The 19,801-nt window shown below is 34.8% G+C and overlaps 1 protein-coding gene across 5 annotated transcripts; it reads right to left on the bottom strand.

Moving 5' to 3' along the window:
* Window positions 1–748: 748 nt before the first annotated feature.
* LOC111283326 (auxin response factor 8-like) lies at window positions 749–19,282 on the bottom strand. Of its 5 annotated transcripts, none has more exons than XM_089758447.1 (14): window positions 18,936–19,282; window positions 18,668–18,788; window positions 18,475–18,573; window positions 18,337–18,393; window positions 18,097–18,252; window positions 17,940–18,024; window positions 13,914–14,004; window positions 13,571–13,735; window positions 13,372–13,494; window positions 11,329–11,404; window positions 6,995–7,142; window positions 3,236–4,218; window positions 2,940–3,130; window positions 749–1,218 (listed from the first exon to the last, which is right to left on the bottom strand). In XM_089758447.1, the coding sequence occupies exons 3-14, from the start codon at window positions 18,478–18,480 to the stop codon at window positions 1,032–1,034; spliced, it is 2,268 nt and encodes a 755-aa protein (XP_089614573.1). In that variant the 5' UTR covers window positions 18,481–18,573; window positions 18,668–18,788; window positions 18,936–19,282; the 3' UTR covers window positions 749–1,031. The 5 variants fall into 5 exon arrangements, 3 of the variants coding, with proteins under 3 accessions (XP_089614573.1, XP_022727508.1, XP_089614572.1); XM_022871773.2 differs by having other exon boundaries at window positions 18,668–18,780; XR_016340947.1 differs by having other exon boundaries at window positions 1,101–1,218; window positions 2,863–3,130; window positions 18,668–18,780.
* Window positions 19,283–19,801: the final 519 nt, after the last annotated feature.

Below are 19,801 nucleotides of genomic sequence, written 5' to 3'. Positions count from 1 at the left end.
TTTTTTTTCAATACTAGAATTTTTATGTGTTTTGTTTATGGTACATTATGGAATGTCATATTTCACCTAAATTTTTTTATAATTTTTGATAAACTTATCATATATTTGTCATATACATACATTTAATAATTAATTTTTTATCAGTTTTTATAAATATATTTAACAAGATACTTATCACCTCTTTAATTTTGCTTGTAAAATCTAAACATTTTAGGTTTTAATTTTTTTTTTTTTTTAAATTGTTCATTGATGAATAAAAATAATAATTTTAACTCCAAAAACTCGTGACATTGACTAAAAATTGTATGAAAAGAAGTACTATATCACGCTATAATAAAAAAAAGTTCAAAGTCAAATGTAATGCAAAAATATTATTGAGCTGTCGTACAATTATTTACGTACAATTAAACCTTTATTTGGACATTGACGGAAAACTATGCAATTTAGGTAACATGAAATTTTTTTTCCTAACTTTGTTCATTTTTTTTTTTTTTAATTTTGAATAAAGCTTAAATTGAATGTAGATGATTGTTCCACAACCCAAATTGTTACAAAGACACAGAATCGATAAATTTAAACTTACGCGTACAGTTTAAGCAAGCACAAGAATTGCAACTTGCAAAACCGCTTTTTTTTTTTTTTTTTTTTTTTTTTTTTTGGAGTGGCAAAACTCTCATTGCACACCTACGAAGTAGCACCGAACTTTCATGGGTAAAAAGAAAGAAGTTATTAGCAGTAAAAGCAAGAATTTATCGAGAAACAAGGAGTCATAATTGCAGGATAATAGCAGTAGCATATAATATGTGTTGCTTAAAGTTGAGGGCATGTTTTAGATGATTTAATTCCCTAACCAAGGCTGTGAACTTTAGATACACGTATTCTGAAGGCAAAGAGGGGGGGGAGGGGGGGATGGGATAATACATTATAGTGTTGGCGAAACAAAGTCTTGTTCTGATGCACTACAAACACAATAGCGGTGGGAGGTTGTTGACACCAGCAGACATTGGAAAATTTTCGTTGGAATTTTTGGTTCAGTATTCAAGTGAACCAACGGATGAGGGTCCAGAGACATGATCTCGACCACCAGTGCCAGTGCCACTGCTATTCATCCTTGGACCTGGGGTTGGGCCAAAGGGCTCCTCCACTCGTTGCTCCCTCATCCTCTGCACATCCTCTGGTGAAAGTATCTTTATGTACCAAACATTATTCACAAACGCCCTGCATGGTAGTTATTCGTTATCCAAACAAAAATTAAACACATTTTAACGATCTTAAATGCCCAAATGATATCAAATATCATCAAAATGCAAAACGTCTAAAAACAATCAATGAAAATACTAAACTATGGTAGCTTGCTTAAGGAGAATTCTCACTTTTGAGTTTTAACTATCATATGATTCAGTCTTGTGATCCAGTCACCTCTCTTCAGTTAAGTCCCTCAGGATTTTTTCCTTCTTCCTATGAGATCAATAGTTTCTTGTTATCTTTACTGTTTTCCTTTTGTTTTTCAAAGGGTCTTGGAGAAGAAAGAAGTCAAGTGCTTATATCCAGTGTAAAGGATATGGATGATGAAAAAGTTGCTTAACGGAGTATAAACTACTACAGTCAAAGTTAATCTGAAAAAATAAATAAATAAATAAATAATAAAGTCCAAACCTAAACCAACCTGATTTGAGAAAGAAAAGTCAACAATCCAAACCCGCCCAGGTCAAACCTGGAATGAAACAAACCTAAGCTACTCAACAGACTAACCTTAAGCAATCTGAACTTAAATTGATTTGACTTAAAATCAATACTTTAAACTGAAATGACCCTAACTCAATAACCCTAATGAAAATAACCCATGTTAAACTCAGATCCAAATAACACGAAATACATACATTTTCCATCGACCCGAACTCACCTGACTTGCCCAATTGTCACCTCTAGTTTAAACCAAGTATCAGCTTTGAGACTCAACTTTTGGCTTAGTTATTGATGAACTTACTAGGCACATTGAAGATGTGCTTTTGTGTATGGACTTGGCAATTCGTAAATATAATATAGTGTTGATAGATGAGAAAACTTGAATCCTGAAGTGATTCGGGGCCTAAGAGCTTCTACTTGATCAAATCTAAAACAAAGCATTTGAAATGCAACTTCACTATAAGCAATAATGAGATTGGAAGATCAATGAGAAAGTGTGAAAACATAAAAAGCATAACAAAAACTTAGAAATCTAAACTCTTGGTTCAATTATTCAAAATGATGGGAAAACTGATAAAGATGTCACTCAGAAGATCCAATCAGAACTGAAGGAAATACATTGAGAGTACAAGATAACTGCTAAATTTTACCAAAACTCTTACAGGATGGAAATAAGACCAACATTGTCAATTATCCAAAAAGATGGGAAACTGATGAAGATATCACTCACAAAAAGCAAGCCAAATTGAAGGAAATGCATTGAGAGTCTTGTATGACTGCCAAATTTTACCAAAACTCTTACAAGATGGAAACAAAACAAATATGGTCATCTGGACAACTATGCATCAAACTATGTCAAAAATGAGCATGGCACAAATTAGAATTCTATGCTAGATGAGTGGGCACACAAGGAGGGAAAAAATAAATAGATAAAAATAAATACACAAGGGAAAAGGAGGTCAAACTCATTGAGGACAAAATAGTAAAAATGTTTAAGAGGTTTGGACACAAAATAAGACTCTTAATACTTCTGTGGATGTCCATCTGATCTGATGGGGACCATCCATTTCAAAGCAGAAATAGATCAGTGAGGGCAGAACTGAAACTATAAATATGATCTCACTTTTATTGAGTATACCGAGAATATGTTTGAAAATGCAATTCTGAGTTTTTCACCTTTGACTGTGATCTTAACCAGCATTCCATGCATGCATGTGGAGATTGGTTAATTTATCACCATAGAAAATACTTACTCCCATGGATCGTCTCCAAGAAGAAGAATATCATTCTCCCTGTCAACAAATACAAGCTGCCAGCCTGATCTAAGAGGGTCTTCCAACTCCCCATCAATGCCAAACATCTGAGCCAGCTCCTCTCGCAACTCATGGTAGCTGCTGCACTGGGAGATGTCTAATGAGCGTCCCACCGACCCTGATTTATAAACCTACAAAAAATAAAGAAACAAAAAAAAATCAAATCGTCATCACAATAATCTTGAGCAAACCATGGCCAATATGGAAATAACCTCTAGAAACAGCAGCTCATATACCTTGACAAATGTTCGAGTTGGAGCCAGTGGGTCAACTTGCCCTGTGCTCTGCAGCTCTGAAGAGTCTTGCATGCAACCATACAGAGGATTCTGGAATAAGGGGTCCCCTGATGGAATTGATGGCACATCAGCTTCACTTGAAGATGTAGCAAAGCCAGGCATCATGGTGGGGAGTAGAAGGCCATATGAATTGTTGTTAACACCAAAAAGAGTAGAATTCTGGGCATCAGAGTTACCAATTTCTGGCTCTATTACAGCATCTTTTCCAGGAAACACTGGTGGACGTGATGTTGAGCTAGCAAAGGCATTTACCTGTGAATGAGTATACTTTTGATCCCAAGACTGTTGGGATAACTGCTCAGCTAGCATCGACTGATTAGTTCTGGAGAAGTTCAAAAGATTAACATTGCTTTCAGGATATAATGAACCCAGCATATTCTGGAGAGGGGGCACAGATCCTGAGAACTTTGCTGAGTTGATGAAATCTGTTTTCAGAAATGATGAAGGCACATTAGCCGGCTGCCTCTGCTGGAACTGATCACTTTGAATCATGTTATGCTGTTGCTGAGCATGTTCCTCCGGTTGATTACCTACTTGCTCCTGTCCAAGGACTGGGGGCAAGTTCTCAGTTAAAATTTGGGATTGTGCCTGCACAATGTTACGTGTAACTGACTGTGAAACAGCTTGCTGTTGCTGCTGCTGCTGCAGCTGCAATAGTAAATTGTGGCCACCAGGCTGTTGAACATACTGCAAAGATTGCTGCAACTGCTGTCTCGGGGCATCCCCACTTCCCAGGTTCTGCAACCCATTGGCCAGCATGGCTAGGTACTGCAAAGTATGATCATTTCCAGGGAAACTCAGATCTAGTTTTTGCTGCATCCACGGAATTGAGCCAAACGACTGAAGATTTAGAGAGTGCAGTCCTTGCTCTCCAGATCCACCCCTTAGCCACATTAACCCATTAGCTGCATCATCTCTGTTATCTGCAAGAAGACGATTATCATGGTAAAATATCCAAAGGAAACAGATAAAAAGAACCAATCGTAACAAACATGTTGCCCATGCATCAAGATTAAAGTGTCCACAGTTAAAAGTAAGCAATGAAAACATATATTTGCCAAACTGAGCATAATATTTTTCTTTAATTTTGTAATCACTTTTGCTTCAAATAATCCAGCCTAATGAATTGCAATACTGGCCAAGCATATGAAAAAGTATATGAAAACTCTCTAACTTAAGTAGCACATCACCCTTTTCTCTAAAGAGCAAATAGTTCCCTCTCACAAGTTTAATCAAGAATTGAAAAGGTTTTCCTTCAAAGATTAATGCATTTTGACAACATTAAGTTGAAAAGTCATCACCCTTTCCTCAGAGAGCAAATACCTCCCTGATACAAGTTTAATCAAGAATTGAAATGGCTTTCCTTTAAAGATTGATTCCAATGCTGCATTTGAATGCATGTTGAATACAAAAAGTAGACAAGCCTAGACCATCAACTTAAAGCTTCAGTTGTAACAAAATGGTTGAAAAAAAGTTACCACAATGAATTGGTATTCATTACTTAAAATAAATATAAGGGTTTATATGCACTTTCCATTTGTTTTCATACACGTGTAATTTAATGAAATCAGTTCATGAACTTTCAAAATTTGAAAACCCTTCTTTACGATGTCAGAAAACTGAAAAACAAGGCCTAAATTCTTATTGCATAACTAACTTCTTGAAACAAAATTTAGAAAAAGCATATTTCTTTCCTAAATATCCTCCACAAAAACTTTATTACAATTTAAACATATAGTATATGGTATTATTATGTAATTCTGAAATAATGAAAAAAAAAATGTAAAAGGGACATGAAAAAGATAAGAAGAAAGACATTATGAAAACTGGACAAGTAGGTTAAGATATTTAATCTAATAGATGCAACAAAAAGGAAAAAAGAATGAGATATTTTTGATTTTTTTTTTCCCTCTTATATAATCTCTTGTAATTTTTCTCATTTTCCATCATTTATCCCTTTTCTTTCTTATTTTTCTAAGTATTATTCAAAAGGTTTAATTGCATATTTGGTACCTGAACTATAGTGAAAATGTTGATTTGGTACCTAAAGAAAAAAAGTCATAATTAGGTACTCCAACTTTCAATCCATCAAACAAATTGCAAACTTTGCCAACTCAATCAATCAAAAGGGTGACATGTCCAATAGCACCAATCAAAATATGCCACTGCCACTGTCATTTCATTTTTTTTCTTTTTTAAAAAGTTCTAAAAAATAAATTGAAACGAGGGAGTTAGGGAAAGAGAGGAAGAAAAAGAGAAAGAAAGGAGGGGGAAGAGGAAGGACGGGTGGACCAGCCAATAGTGATCTGGCCAGAACAACTAAGATCAATGCTGATTTGTCTCAAGCCAACCGCGTTCCTTCACCTACCCCCACCCTTCTCTCTTCCTTTCCCCACTTTCCGTCTCTTCCCTTTCTCGCCCCATTTGTCTCTCTTCTTGATTTTCTCTATTTTTAGTTTCAAAAATAGTCTTTTTAGACAATGAAAAATAGAAAATTACATAAACATTTTCTAGATGTGTTACAATTGGCATGGCATTAATAAGACAATTGGTGCATCCTCATTGCGCAATTGAGCCATGTCACGTTTCAGTCAACGGAGTTAGCAAAATGTGCAATCTGTGGAATGAAAGTGAACTACCTAATTGTGAATTTTCTTTTACAAAATGTGTAATCTGTGGAATTAAATGTCATTATAAAGGAAAATAAGAGAATTCTGCAGCATAACTCGGACCCTGTTCTAGTGCCCAACAAATCTAACTCAGTCTTAACCTTGGCCGAGGTAACTCAGGTCAAATTGGTTCCCGTAAGATTAGGTTTAGTTCTTTTAGTTCTTTTCCTAGTAGCCATTTGGACAAACAGCGCAGGTCCAGTATTTAGGGGGGGCAGTGAGAAACACCTAGTCTATTAGATCTAAAATTAAGTTGCCTTATCCTAGATTATAAGAATTTGGCCTTTGTTGTGGGCTGCATTACTCAAGTTAGACCTCTCAACCTATAGCCAACATGTTTTGGACCTTTTAGGTTAGATGCTTATCGGGTATTTCCTATATTTTGTCTTGAAATTTTTTTCCCTCTTCCAACAAGACGTGTGAAATGCCCATTTGTTTCAATTGTTAGTATTGAAGCCACATGTTAAGGGCAGAGTAAAGTGCTGTTATTTCAAATTGGTTATATCTAAGATTTGTTGTGGCCTTACAAGCAAATTCTGCCTATGTGCCTATTGGCTATAGGAAGCTCAACAGTAAGGTAAGGTCGGATCTGGTTCCAAGACAACCAACTTACCCCAACTAATAGCAGCATTAGATTTAAAGCTTCGAGTGGGTTACTACAATATATCTCATGCAATATGCCAAGGTACCCATCTCTAGCATGGCAGAACAAAATCCCAAAGTTTCCTTTGCGACATATCTTTAAACTTAAAATTCTCAATACACATTAGAGATTCATGCCAAAATTTCTTATCAAGGCTCTTGTAAAACAAGAAACACTTTATCTTCAGTCCCCCTGCCCCTTCCCTCTCTCCCCCCTTCCTAAGGGGTTACTAAACACTCTTGCCTAAGGCAACCAACAGTCTAAATTTCACAGCCCCAAAAGAAGACAGGTTAATCCATCTCAAATCCATTGAAATTAAAAAAATAGACGTCCAGCCACATTTCTTTGAAAAGGGGATTAAGACTAGAACCTCAGAAAGAACAATACCATGCAAAGAAGATGAACCAGAATGCCAAGAGCGTTTCAGTCTGAAGGGAAACAGAGATGGATACATTGGAAAAGTTGTTAAAGGCTCAATCTCCCACAATGATACCCTTGGCTGCCTCTCACCTGCCGTTGACTCATCCCAGCCAACCTACACATAGGAGCAGGCAAGATATCAAACTTCAGTCAATTAAAATTAGCAAAAAATTTCTGCATTGTGATCCCTTGCGTAATTAAAACAAATTCACTGTCAAACAGAAGACACATGTAAATTGCCATGCATTCTAATGGGACTTAAAGTAACTCTAATGCAGGTCGGTGAACCTTAAGTTCTGCATTTTGCAAAGGTATTCTCTTTTGAAAACTCACAGGACAGATATGTACGAAGAATCATAAACCTAGGAAAGCAATTTTGAGCATATAATTGAAATTGTTAGAAACATGGTACACATAGATAAAACAGATGCAGAGGCAAATAAAAAATGCCTGTGTTATGCTATCTGAGCCATTGATGACACAGAAAACACAACACAAAACATGCTAACAACAAAAACCCAAAGCCCCTTTGGACCCTAATTTTGAGGCCACTGTAGAATAAAGCGCTTCTCTCAAATTGTTCCTAATGAGATACTGCAAACATTAATAATGCATAAATGATACTGAACCTACAAGATTCACACGCTACCAACAAAATCATAACACAAAACAATGCCTTTGGACCCTAATTTTGAGGCCACAGCAGAAGAAGTGCTCTCGCAAATCATTCTCAATGAGATGCTGCAAACATTAATAATGTGTATTTCTAAATTAACTAGCAATAACCACCTTGCTAGAAGCACAAACTGAGAGCACAACATTGGTTTTGTTTTTAGTTCAAAGAAACCAAAATTGCCAGCCAAAAATAGAAACTTTAAAGTGAAAACAAATTCTCAGCTTTGAAGTCCGTGAAACAGCAGAGTAAGAAACAACAGAATAGAAATTTTCAATAGATTGAACACATTGCTAGACACTTTGAACTATTTTGACAGTTATCAGCCGATAGGATCCCCTTTTGTAAACAAAAGTATAAAGACAATATTTGTAAACAATATCCAAACAAAAAAAAAAACCCAAGTCCTAATTCAACATATAGGCCTGGATTAAAGATGCTACCATGTACCTAAAAGTTTTGGTTTAAAGTTGAATCAGGCAAAAACTAGTTGACATAAGACAATAAAACAGTAATCAAGTAAGAGATTGGAAAGATAAACTAAAAGTTTTTGGGGTGATAAGAGGTGAACAAAAACAAAGAGGAGGGATTATAATTGAGTTTGGACTTGAAACTGAACTGACAGAAAAATCAAGTTTTTGCAAGTTTGTAACCTCACCCCTTCTTTTCCATTTCTTTTATTTTCTTTTATTTTTAATCTTTTTTCTTTTAATAGAGAAACAAAGAAATGCCAGGTAACAAGAGGTTAACCAATTTAAGATGCTACTTTCACAAAAGAAAAAAATGAATAAAACCTAAGGTACAATTAACTTGAATAAATTGTTGGCCATTAAATAAAGACTATGGAGCGGATTAAATCAGACATCCAAGAACTTTCATAAGACTTCTCTTCTCTTTTAAAAGCACTTCTTTTACATACACAAATGAACAATAGAGAGAGAGAGAGAGATCAAATTTATCACTTTGGCATGTCTGGAACAATGTATCAAAAAAGAGACTCCAATTAGACAATCTCAACCCCATTAGCGGATAATAAACACAAATTTAGTCCATCCTCATTCACACCTCGCCAATTAACAAAATGATTTCCTTATTGTCAGACCTAGATATTTCTCATTAATTTACTATCAGATTTACCTCATGATAGCACCCAGATTATTCAAATTACCAACATCATCTTCTTTGCTTCCTTAAATTTGCATGACATGTTTAATAACTGAAAACAGTGAATCAAGTAGAATCCTTACCCTGAGACAAAAAGGACAAAGAAGAAAGGCTAAAAACCCTAGGTTGCCCTCAAGCTTCAACAAAAAAGTCAACATGCTTATATATATTTTAAATAAACATGCTTATAATTTTACTGCATTCAATGTGAACCAGAATTTCTATTTTTATGCAATCAGCTAACATTTCAACATAATTGTGCATGTGTAACTTACATACCATTAAACTTTATTAAGTTTTCTTAAGCGTTTGCAGACAGTTAGACAGATGATAAGGGTCTTTTTCCTCATTTTTCTCCATGCAACTCGTCCATTGCACATTGAAATGGGATTCCTTTCCCACTTGTTCTTCTCTCTTGTTTCTTTCTAGTTTATCTCCCTTATTTCTTCTTTTTCTTTCATAACTTTCATCAACACCATCAATAGAGTACCCCTTTGACTCACTGTTGGAAAATGAATATATGGAAAACTTTTTACTTCTCTTTCCCCTCCCTTGCCCTGTGCCACCCACTTTTGTTAAGAATCTTCAAAGTCACAAAGTTTATAAACCTTAGTAGTATCATCAGTACCAGTAAAGCACAATGGAATCTCCATTTTCAAGAATTTAACTAAAACAACAAATCATTTAGATAGGCCAATATAAAATCAACCACCTATTTTCTAATCATTTCACCCTTTGGTGAACCCATCCTATATACTTGAACATCTTACATGAACAGATTGCTGGTAAAATTGAGTGTATTGTTTAATTTTGGGGTGGATATGGCAGTTATTTGGCAATAAGTATTTGAGGGTTTTAACTTTTGCATAATTTCCATACTATTTTAGGGTATTGGAAACCATGGTATATTATAAATTAAGATGATTACCTTTTCCGCCAAACCATTGACCCAGCAACCTTTCGACATATCAACACCATTATTTTAACGGTGCCACTGGACAAACTTTGAACTCTGTAGTCAATTGGAATTATTGAACAGAAACTGGGGGTTTTTTTGCATATTGGATTCAATGAAAGTTCAATGAGAAAATTGGCTTCGTTTAAAAAGTTCAAGGGCAGCATGGAGTTTCTAGCCAAGAAGAAAAGAGAGCATAGGAAATCTCTCTTCCAACGTGGAAGAGTTGTGGAGTAACTGCATCCCATTCCATCCAGAAATCACCACCCAAAAGAAAAAGGAAGATACATAATTCTCTCCACATGAAAAAGTCCACAAAATCAATAAAATTCTCCTCTCCTATAACTAGTCGTGTGCATGGGCCAGGCCGATTCGACCAGTTGGCAACTCTAAATACCAAACCCAGGTCTCCGCCCAGGCCCACTCAATTAGGCCCGACTATATTTTAAAATATATTTTTATATCATTTTAATATTTTTAATATATTTTAGAGTAAAAATAAAATAAAAATAATTTTTATTAATAGAACATCTCTAGCCCATCCAAGGCTCAGCCCAACTCGGGCCTGGCAAGTCATCCAGCCAATGGATAGGTCTACTTGTAACAATGATTTTTACTTTGGGCCTTAGACATTGAAATATCAGGTTTACCCTGGAATTTGGGTTGAGAAGCAAAATAAAGACTACCTTCACCTGGATAAACAATAATGTGTTGAGGTTCACTCTTTGCAAGCAAGAAAAAAAATATGGAAAGGATTATCTTAACTAAATCTTTCAAAAATGTGGATATTGCAAAAATAAAAATTATCATTTTACAACCAATGTTTAATCATAATGCCTATTCTGTATGTATGATGAAACAATCCTACAACTATACAAGCACATTATGATCACAAATGAATAGAAAATGATTTTAACTAGAATTGTCAAAAAACCTGGAAACCCATCCAAAACCGAATTGTCAAAAAAAAAAAAACATCAAAGATCCAAACTTGAAGAAACCCAAATCCAAAATGACCTGAACCTAACATAGCCTGCACCCAAAACAACCAAACTCGAAATAACTCAAACCCAAAATGACCCTAACCTAAAATCATGTTGAAATGGTTACATATTAAGTTACATAATATCTAAAATTGCCTGAAACTAACTTGAACCCGATGATATGATCAAAACTTGAAATTACCGAACCCGAACCCACCCGTATGCCACCTCTACTCATATTGGATAATCTGACTACCTCTAAACCTCAACAGAATAGATCTCCCAATCAAACCCCTTCCCTAGCCTCTCTTTTGTTCAAGATCTAAGTTCACATAACCAATCAACTAGCATTGAATCCCCGAGAAAGCACAGACATCAATCAAGAAATCATGGACATTAAACACAAATGAATTTTCACACATGCATAAATATAATGGGATATGACATTATGCCACCATAAACAATAAAAAAAAATGTGCCATGAACCACCTATTACGAGATTCATGTAAAATATACTAATAATTACCTTCACAGACCGCCAATGGGAATTTGGCCAGCGAACAGAATCCAAATCACTTATGCCAGTTATTGTACCCATATACCTGGAGAAGGAAAAAGAAAAGAAAAGAAAAGACATATACATATGAACAAATAAATGGTGCAACATAGCAAGAGTAGGTCTTTGGTGCCACACAATTTAGAGCTACACATTTAGGACTGCACTTTCAACAGCAAGCTGACAAAAATCAACTGGCATACAAAATCAAATAGTTTCCATTAAAAACAGTTTTTCAATAAAGTTAAGAGTACAATTTATATTCATGATTCCCTAATCAATGGCTGTCCGACTAGGGGATCCCTCCAACATTAAAAAAGCCCCACTTGAAGCTCCTGCTCTAGTACACAGACACAGCTTCCGCTTCATTAACTTTTTAAAATCATTCTTGTATTCCTTGTTAGAACTTCACTACAAAATTCCTATAATCACTTTTAATGTCCCCCCCCCCCCTACTTTTTTCCCTTCACTTATTTTCCCTTCTTAATTGTTTATTGTCTTTTCTCCCCATCATTTTTTTGTTTCTCCTCTTACCTCTTCTATTTTCTTTTTCTTCAAATCAACCTTTGGTTTCTTTTGATTTATCTAGTCTCATTTTCCTCTAAAGCCTCGAAACTATTTGAAAATAATTTTCCTTATCATCCATCAATCCACATCAATACAATATTCTATTAGATACTACATGTTTGTGTGATGGTGTATTTTACGCTGGCTACCATTAACCCTATCCTTGTCACTCCCTTTGTAATCAATCTTGTACTTTGTTCTCTTTTCTGCTAATATTTTCCTAAAATATATAGATTGTGCCAATATTTACTTGTACTAATAGTTATTTTATCTATAATTTAATTCATTGTTAAAAAGTTTCAGTATCTGCATAAAAGAGTTTTATGTAAAGAAGTTTAATTATCAAATTTTTATACCCAAACTATATCCTGCATTACCAAACAAAATTATTGAGTTCTCTCCCAATTAAAAAGAATGAATAAAAAAAGAAAGAAAGAGATTAGCTAGCTCTTCTTATCCAATCTCTTATCACTCTATTGCCAAACGCCTTGAAACTAAAATTCTGCTATGGAAAAAAAAAAAAAAAAAACTATTCCCATGCATAGAGCTGTCAAAGATGGACCGAACCCAAAAAACTCACTCAAGCCTACCCAAACCAATTTGACCAAGAAAAGTTAACAACCTGAACCTGCACAACTCAAAATCCAAAATAACCCGAATCTGAAATGATCCAAACCTAAACCGCTCGAAAGACTAACCCAAAACTATATTGATTGGACTTTAAAACTTAATAATTTGGACTCGAAATGACTTGAACCCAATGATTCGAACCCAAATAAACCGAGTGTCAAACCCAAAATGACATAAAAACGAGACAAACCGAACCCGAAATGATCCAAATTTTCTTCAGCCCAAAATGACCTGACGCGAAATGACCCAACCCAAACCCAACTGGACCCACCCATTTGCCACCTTTATTTATGTATGTGCGTTTAAGATTTTGATATAATCCATTATTGGTTAAGATTTAAGTTTGCATGACTTATATGTAATATAACAGAAAAGTTTAAACCTTGTCCAGTTATACTCAATTTCTCATAATCTTTAAGTTCAAATAAATGTGGCATGGAAGAATAAAGCATGGTGCAACTGCCCAAGTTTTATCAACCATTACTAGTTCTAATAAAACTAATAAAATTCAAATGTTTTATGCAAAAAGAAAAAGTAAATAAAAATCTTCAAAAAATAAAACATGGATAGCACTTCTACATAATGAACTTTTTATCAAATATTTGAAATCAGACAGCATTAGTGACTAACATGGTGAAGTTCTGTTTCAAAAATACACAAGTTATTTGCCACCATATCAAAAAGTCAATACAACATTTTAATAAAATGTATAGACAGCCTTCGAGAACATGACTCAGATAAACAGAAGCAATTCATAGAATCACACAAGATAAACCACTAAAATAATACTAAATCAACCATTAAGAACTATAATACCTACGAACACTTGATTCTTCAGTCTCAAAAAGCATCCGAAAACGCATCCCAACTGAGACACGCATGTGGAAAACAGCCTTGATGTATTTTGAAAGGGGTATTACAAACTCAGATGGACTAGCCCTGCAGATTAGAAAATACAGCATGTTAACAGATAAGACATAAAGAACGAATGGAAGAGTTAAGAAATCATCACCACCTTGGATTATAAAATACTGTAAAGCAGCTATTAGTTGCTGCAGCATGAGCAGCAGCAGCAAGGAGTCCAATGTGCATGCTATCACTAGATAAAACAGATGATGGCATTACAGTTTGTGGGCGAGTGGCACGGCGAATTCCCAAAAGAAGCTGATTCTTTTCATTCCTAATGACAGGAATTGACAAGATATGGTCAAAAACGCATATTTACATGCTCTTCCCTCCCCTTAGCTTTCTCTCTAGTTAAGTAACCCCAATAAACCACATCTACCAGGCATTATTAAAAAATAATAATATACAATAACATATTTAGCAGCATAACTAGGTAAAAAGAAAATTAATACCAAATAAAAAGAACAGAATCCCCTGCAACAAGTCTCTTAGCACTAACAAACACACTCCAACCTGTAGTAAGAAGGTGACGTTTAGGCTGTCCTGCAAGTTGTGTGACATAACATCAAGTTAAATAGAAAATCAATAGTTGTACAATTAGATAGATTATTTTAGCATGCGACAAAAGACAATCTAATTTGTCATTAACATGGTTGTCTAAGCAGTTTGGAAAAAGATGGTAAAACCACAGTTCCCTCAACTACAGGCACAAAAGAACCAGTAGAGAAAAATTAGTATCAAGTCAAAACTAAAGTAGTACCTCCAAGCATATAGAATATATAAGTCAATCAACTCGGAAGAAAATTTAGGATACATAAACTTCAGTTAATATGTTTTTGAGTCTTGAAGTTTATTTCGTGATTGTTGGTCACAAGCCCTTCCAAGTTAAACCACTTAGTAACAGGATTTTCATTATATACAGTGAAAATTTTTACCTAGTTCTAATTACACAATGAAAGTATTTTTCTCAACCCTTCATAGCATGCATCAATGCTGGTTCTAGCACTGAAACCTTAATTTGAAGCACTTTGATCATTTGAGTCTGTTAGCATTCTTAAAATGATCACAGATCAGAATTCTACATTCATCTACATTTAAATTTGAGAGTTATTCATCCTGTAAAGAGCCATAACTAGGAAATGATCACACTGCTTTCAGCCCCAACCTTGCATTTTCTTCAGTTAAATGCCTCATCAAAACATGATTTTAATCTTCAGACTAACAAGAGGACCACATAAACTCTTCATTTCAAGCCATGAAAGTAATAAACATATATAAAAGAGCTTTGGTCAGCACCACTGGGTTGTTGAAAGTAATCCATTAAGTTTAAATTATGTATTTTATGAATCATTACTTCTCCGAATTACTATATATCCTTACATTGCTTTCAACCCAATAGAGAAAAGCCTCCTTTCCAATTTAGTAGATATATTGATAATGTGTTAATTTTGAGCATTCTAAAAAATCCTATGTTTGTATAAAATGTTGAATCAAGACACATTTAGAACTCAAAATTCAAAATACATTCTTGAAGTATGGTAAAACTATGACAAGAATTGAAACACTTTATATAGTACACAATCGAATATCTAGTAGGTTTGATAAATCCTCATAACAAAAAATCCTAACAATTTATACAAAGCTACGCAAATTACATAAATCTTTTCAAATCGTTGGACATAGTGCCGAAATTGTGATATCAAAAACTCATTTGTTTTATTCAGTTACTTATTCAATTGATATGCATTTTTTTAGCTATGGTTTTAGAAACTTCTTGGGTCTTGTAAAGAAGATAGCCAAAAACTATAATAAGGGTCTTGTAACTTGGACTAATGAGTCATTGACTTGTAATTGGTGGATTTCGTTGAGGTTATTAAAAAGAATTACATGCATCCAAATGACTAAGACGTTGAGGCTATTAAAATGAATCAAATGCATCCAAGTGACTAAGAAAGACAAAGGATCTTGAAGACTCTAGCTTCAAACTTAGAAATTCAGATTAGAACAAAACAAAAACTGATATGTTATTATCATCATGGACAAGACCTTGAAGGGTGATGTTGGGAATTTCAAAAGGATGAGTCAACTCAATATAGTGATTGTATATGCACCTCAAACAAATTGGATAAGTTAACTCAAGGTAAGTTTTGGGGAAGATTTACCTGATTGATCCAAAGGATCCTCCAAGAGGAAAAGATTTTCATTGAGGAGATTTCAATAGCCACGTCAAAAAAGAGGCCAAGGAAATCAAGGATCACTCGAACAGATCATGGTTTCCAAGAAACAAATAGTCATGGAAAGGCTGTAATGTTATGACATTATTCATGATAGCTAACACTAGTTATAGAAATGGGATTACTAATAAGCTACCTAATAAGCTCAATTCGATGTACACTAGAGTTGGATTCGTTCACTGTCTGACCGAACTTGCGTTTAAGCCACTCAGTAACAAGTCAAGCAGACTTCAAGCTTTGTAATGCCCAACAAAGCTATTGACTCGTGAGTCTTATCAAACTTTTGAATTTCTTTTTTTTGTTTTTAATATTTTACACATAAATTTCAAGCTGCTTGTGCAAATTGGTGATAATTGAGCCAACCAGAGTCAAGGTCAAGTTGCTTGAATTTTTAACAAACCAAGTTCGAGCACAAAAAATAAAGCTCAATCTAATTCAAGCCTAAAACTGTATAAGCTTGGGTTGACTCAGCTTAATTACAACTCTAAGTCAAACTATGCAAGGAGAGAAGAAAATTGAGAGATTTGAATGGTGCAAACTTGTGACTTATAAGAATAAGTGGCTTAAACAAGGTTGGTGAAAGTGACCGAGAAAGCAAATTCTGTAAGATGATTTGGATAATCACATTCAAAAAGTGGCTCAAAAAACTTTGAAAAAATCAAATGAGGGTGTCCCACCTACATAACAAATCTCGGTGGTAAAAAGGAACAAGAAAAGATCAAAACTAAAATATTTGTTAGAAAAGCTTAGCAAACATGAGAGAAACCATAGCAAAGTACAAAACAAAAAAGAAAATGGTTATGAAGACTGATAGAGAAATAAAGATTTCGACTTAGGATGATTTTTGTAAGTAGTTGAATTCCAAAGTAAGAGACATACAAACTGGCCAAATCAAGAGAATCGAGGACAATGAATTTAAAGCAATTAAAGTGTATAAGCAGGATAGCAAGGCTACTAAGGACATTTTAAGTTTTGAAGAAACAAAGAGGGGTTACTTTGCTCAAAATGAATCTTGGTGGTAGACAAAGGAACTACAAAATAAATTTGGAGTAAAAAAAAAGCTTTTCATAAAGCATTGTAGAGAAAATCTAGCAATGTGCAAAGCAACAAAGAAAGGTCAAGAAGGTGGTCACAGTAAGTGAAGCATACGCTTTGTCAGGTGCAGATTTTTATCGGCAACCGGTTACCAAAGACATACAAACTTGCCAAAATGAGAGAATAGAGAATAAAAACTTTAAACCAAGTGTACAAGGGAGGATAGAGAGTATATGTTTGTTCTTGAGAAGGCTATGAAGGACAAAAGAAGAAGTTATTTTTAGGATTTATTTAAGGAAAACTCAAATACAATTTGAAAGAAAAGAGAAATTATGATTCTAACAGCAAATTTAGAAAACAGAAATGGACAGGCTAACACTTATGAAAAGACAAAAAAGAAAAAAAATAGAGAAATGGACACTCTAGAAATGATGAAAAGTGAAAACCAATTGGTCAGGATGATGACCCCATTGAAGCATGAAAGTGCACAAGGACAAAGGACTATCTTATCACATAAACTTATTTGGTAAGATTCTAACCAAAAAAAAGTCCATTTAGGAGAAATAGCACTTTAATGCCGATATAAAGAACAAAGGACACAGAAAATTCGGTTAATTTAAAAAGGTACCAAGTTGATAAGTTATATGATGAAACTATGAGAATGGGTGATTAAGAAATGAGACAGTATTTCAAAGTATCCATTTGATTTCACAGGCAGGAGCTAATCCAGGAAAGCTATTTATGTTTTCAAGAATTTCATACACTTTTCTAGGGCAAAAAAAAAATACCCCTAGAAACTACACTGAATATTCAAACCAAGAGTGTATGAGCCCTAACATGAATCATGAATGTTTTACTTCCATATATAAACAAAAGGAACCGATATGGATTATTGATTAAAGGACACAGTAAGTGAAAAGCGAAGAATAAAAATTAGTATTCAAGGCAAAAAAAAAAAAAAGGCCTAGGTTTAAGTAACTTATTCAAACACTATGATCAAGAAAGTAAAATAGCAGCAAGTCCACCATATCACTATGACTTTTGCCAAATGCAGCCAACTAATTCTTCTCTAGTGGAAATTTAAGTTTAGAGAGCAGAGACACATAACCTCAAATTAAGATAGCATTGCAAACTCCAATAACTTAAAAATGCAAAGAACCTAGAAATTATTACAACCTATGAGAATGCTTGATAGAAGTTAAAACTAACCTCTAAAAATATGTCTAAATTTCCATTCAACATCATGGAGATCCCTCGCAATAAGTTCCTGAGCTGGTGGCTGCTGCGAAAAGTCCTGACAAAGAAATAAGGAACGCATCAGCACTCAGAAACCAGTTGGAAGCTAGAGATATAAAAAAGAGAGTACCAGTGGAGGAAAGACTTTCTCAGCAGCACGACGAGGAACAGAAAAACCACCATGAGTACTAGTATCACTTGCTGTCAAGGTCTTGCAGAAATAATTGGTTGGCTGCTTGCTTGGAATTCCCAACTCCATGGGAAGAAATGTATCCTTCTGCTCTTCCTTTATCAAAATATAGATGAGGAAAACATCATAAATAAAACCCAAAAAGTATATTGGACTGAAGAAGAAAGCAATGCTTCTTACTGGTGTCAAAGGCTGCAATGTCATTTGGGCATATACTTCATCTGTCTCAACATCAGCCTGAAATAAAAAATGCATAAACTGTTTTAACTCTTGAGGGATTCTATGATTGAAAAATGAAGAGAAGAGGAGGGAACCGACATGCATGGTAACATTGTGGAGCTGGCATATCAACTGAGGAGGCAAGTTGGGGTAATTTGGAATGTGGGCATCAACTTCCTTGTTAGTGGTGGCTGCTACCTGCAAGTTGATTTCATTTTCATAGTATTTGGAAGTCAGAAAGCCCAGAAAGAGAAGAGAGAGATTTTGTTAAGACAGAAGAAGAAGAAGAAACCTGCTCGCTATGACCCTGAGGAAAGTAGACCAGACGGCTCCCCGCGGTGGGTAGGCACACCAGTGGGCCAGCACAGGCGTGCCATAGCTCCGAGTTCAAGCACTTGTTTTCCCCTAATAATCTTTCATCATTAACTATAATTGTAATGAGATGAAACCAAACTTACATGCAAATGTATCGAGATTTAACTATATGAATAACGACACTTCATGTTTTAATTTTTTCAACAAAGTAATAATGATAATAATAAAAATAAAATAAAAGATACCTTCGTGAGCCTGCTGACCCAGGCCTGATGCTGAATGCTTCATATCAAACTTAATTTTTGTTCGAAAGAAGGGAAGAGAAAAAGGGAATTGAAGCGTTATTCTATATTATTAAATCCAACAGAAACACCAAACCTCACTCATTATGCAATTATTGCACGCGAAATGAAAACCCTAAAACTAGAAAAAAAAAAAAAAGAGAGAAAGAAAACCCAACCCTCACGCATAATGCAATTTTAGATTTATAGGTTGAAAAAGACGAAAAGGAGATGACATAGTTTCGTCTTCTTCTCCCAGAACAGCGCCATTGGCGTTGGGTGTTGGTATCACGCAGCAAAAGAAAGAGAGTGAAAAGAAAAGAAGAGTGCGAGATGAAGATGAGTGGTTTTATAGGGGGGCCGACCAAAGCTAAAGCTGGAGCTGAAGAAGAAAGTAGAAAGACAAGTTGAAAGAGAGGCAATCTCGGCCGTTGGCTCATCCGTACGGAGGCATCCTCAGCGTCCATTGCAGGTTTGATTTGACAACAGGCGTGTGCCACCATCCTCAGTAGTCGCTGTCACAAGTACGGGTTGTGTCCATTACAGATTATATTATTATACTAGTAGGTAGATTCGGGGCGTTACTGCAGTTAGGTATTTAATATTTTTCATAATTAAATTTTTACAAATTTTAATAAAGATAAACAATGCATAATTGATGATAAGATAAAAATTTATACACTTTTCTTTTTATAATACAGTAAGTATGTTTTGATATGTTCTCGTGCGAGTTTGTAAATGTGTATAAAGCACAATAATCTTTTTTTGAATTGGAAATGAAAGTACTCTTTCATTCATGCATTGGATGGGTGCTTCATTTTGTTGCAATG

Source organism: Durio zibethinus, chromosome 3 (genome assembly GCF_047325235.1).
Source record: "Durio zibethinus cultivar Kanyao isolate XHJ-2024 chromosome 3, ASM4732523v1, whole genome shotgun sequence".
Lineage (NCBI taxonomy): Eukaryota > Viridiplantae > Streptophyta > Magnoliopsida > Malvales > Malvaceae > Durio > Durio zibethinus.
This window is presented reverse-complemented; position numbering and strand designations above follow the sequence as displayed.

Bases quoted from the DNA above. Each gene is read 5' to 3' on its own strand.
- LOC111283326 (XM_089758446.1), bottom strand. From the start codon at position 18,978: ATGAAGCATTCAGCATCAGGCCTGGGTCAGCAGGCTCACGAAG. The intron at 18,394-18,474 runs GTCGGTTCCCTC...TTTTTATTTCAG, and splicing joins TCCACAATGTTACCATGCAT to GCTGATGTTGAGACAGATGA. The intron at 3,131-3,235 runs GTATATGAGCTG...TATTTTTTGTAG, and splicing joins CAACTCGAACATTTGTCAAG to GTTTATAAATCAGGGTCGGT.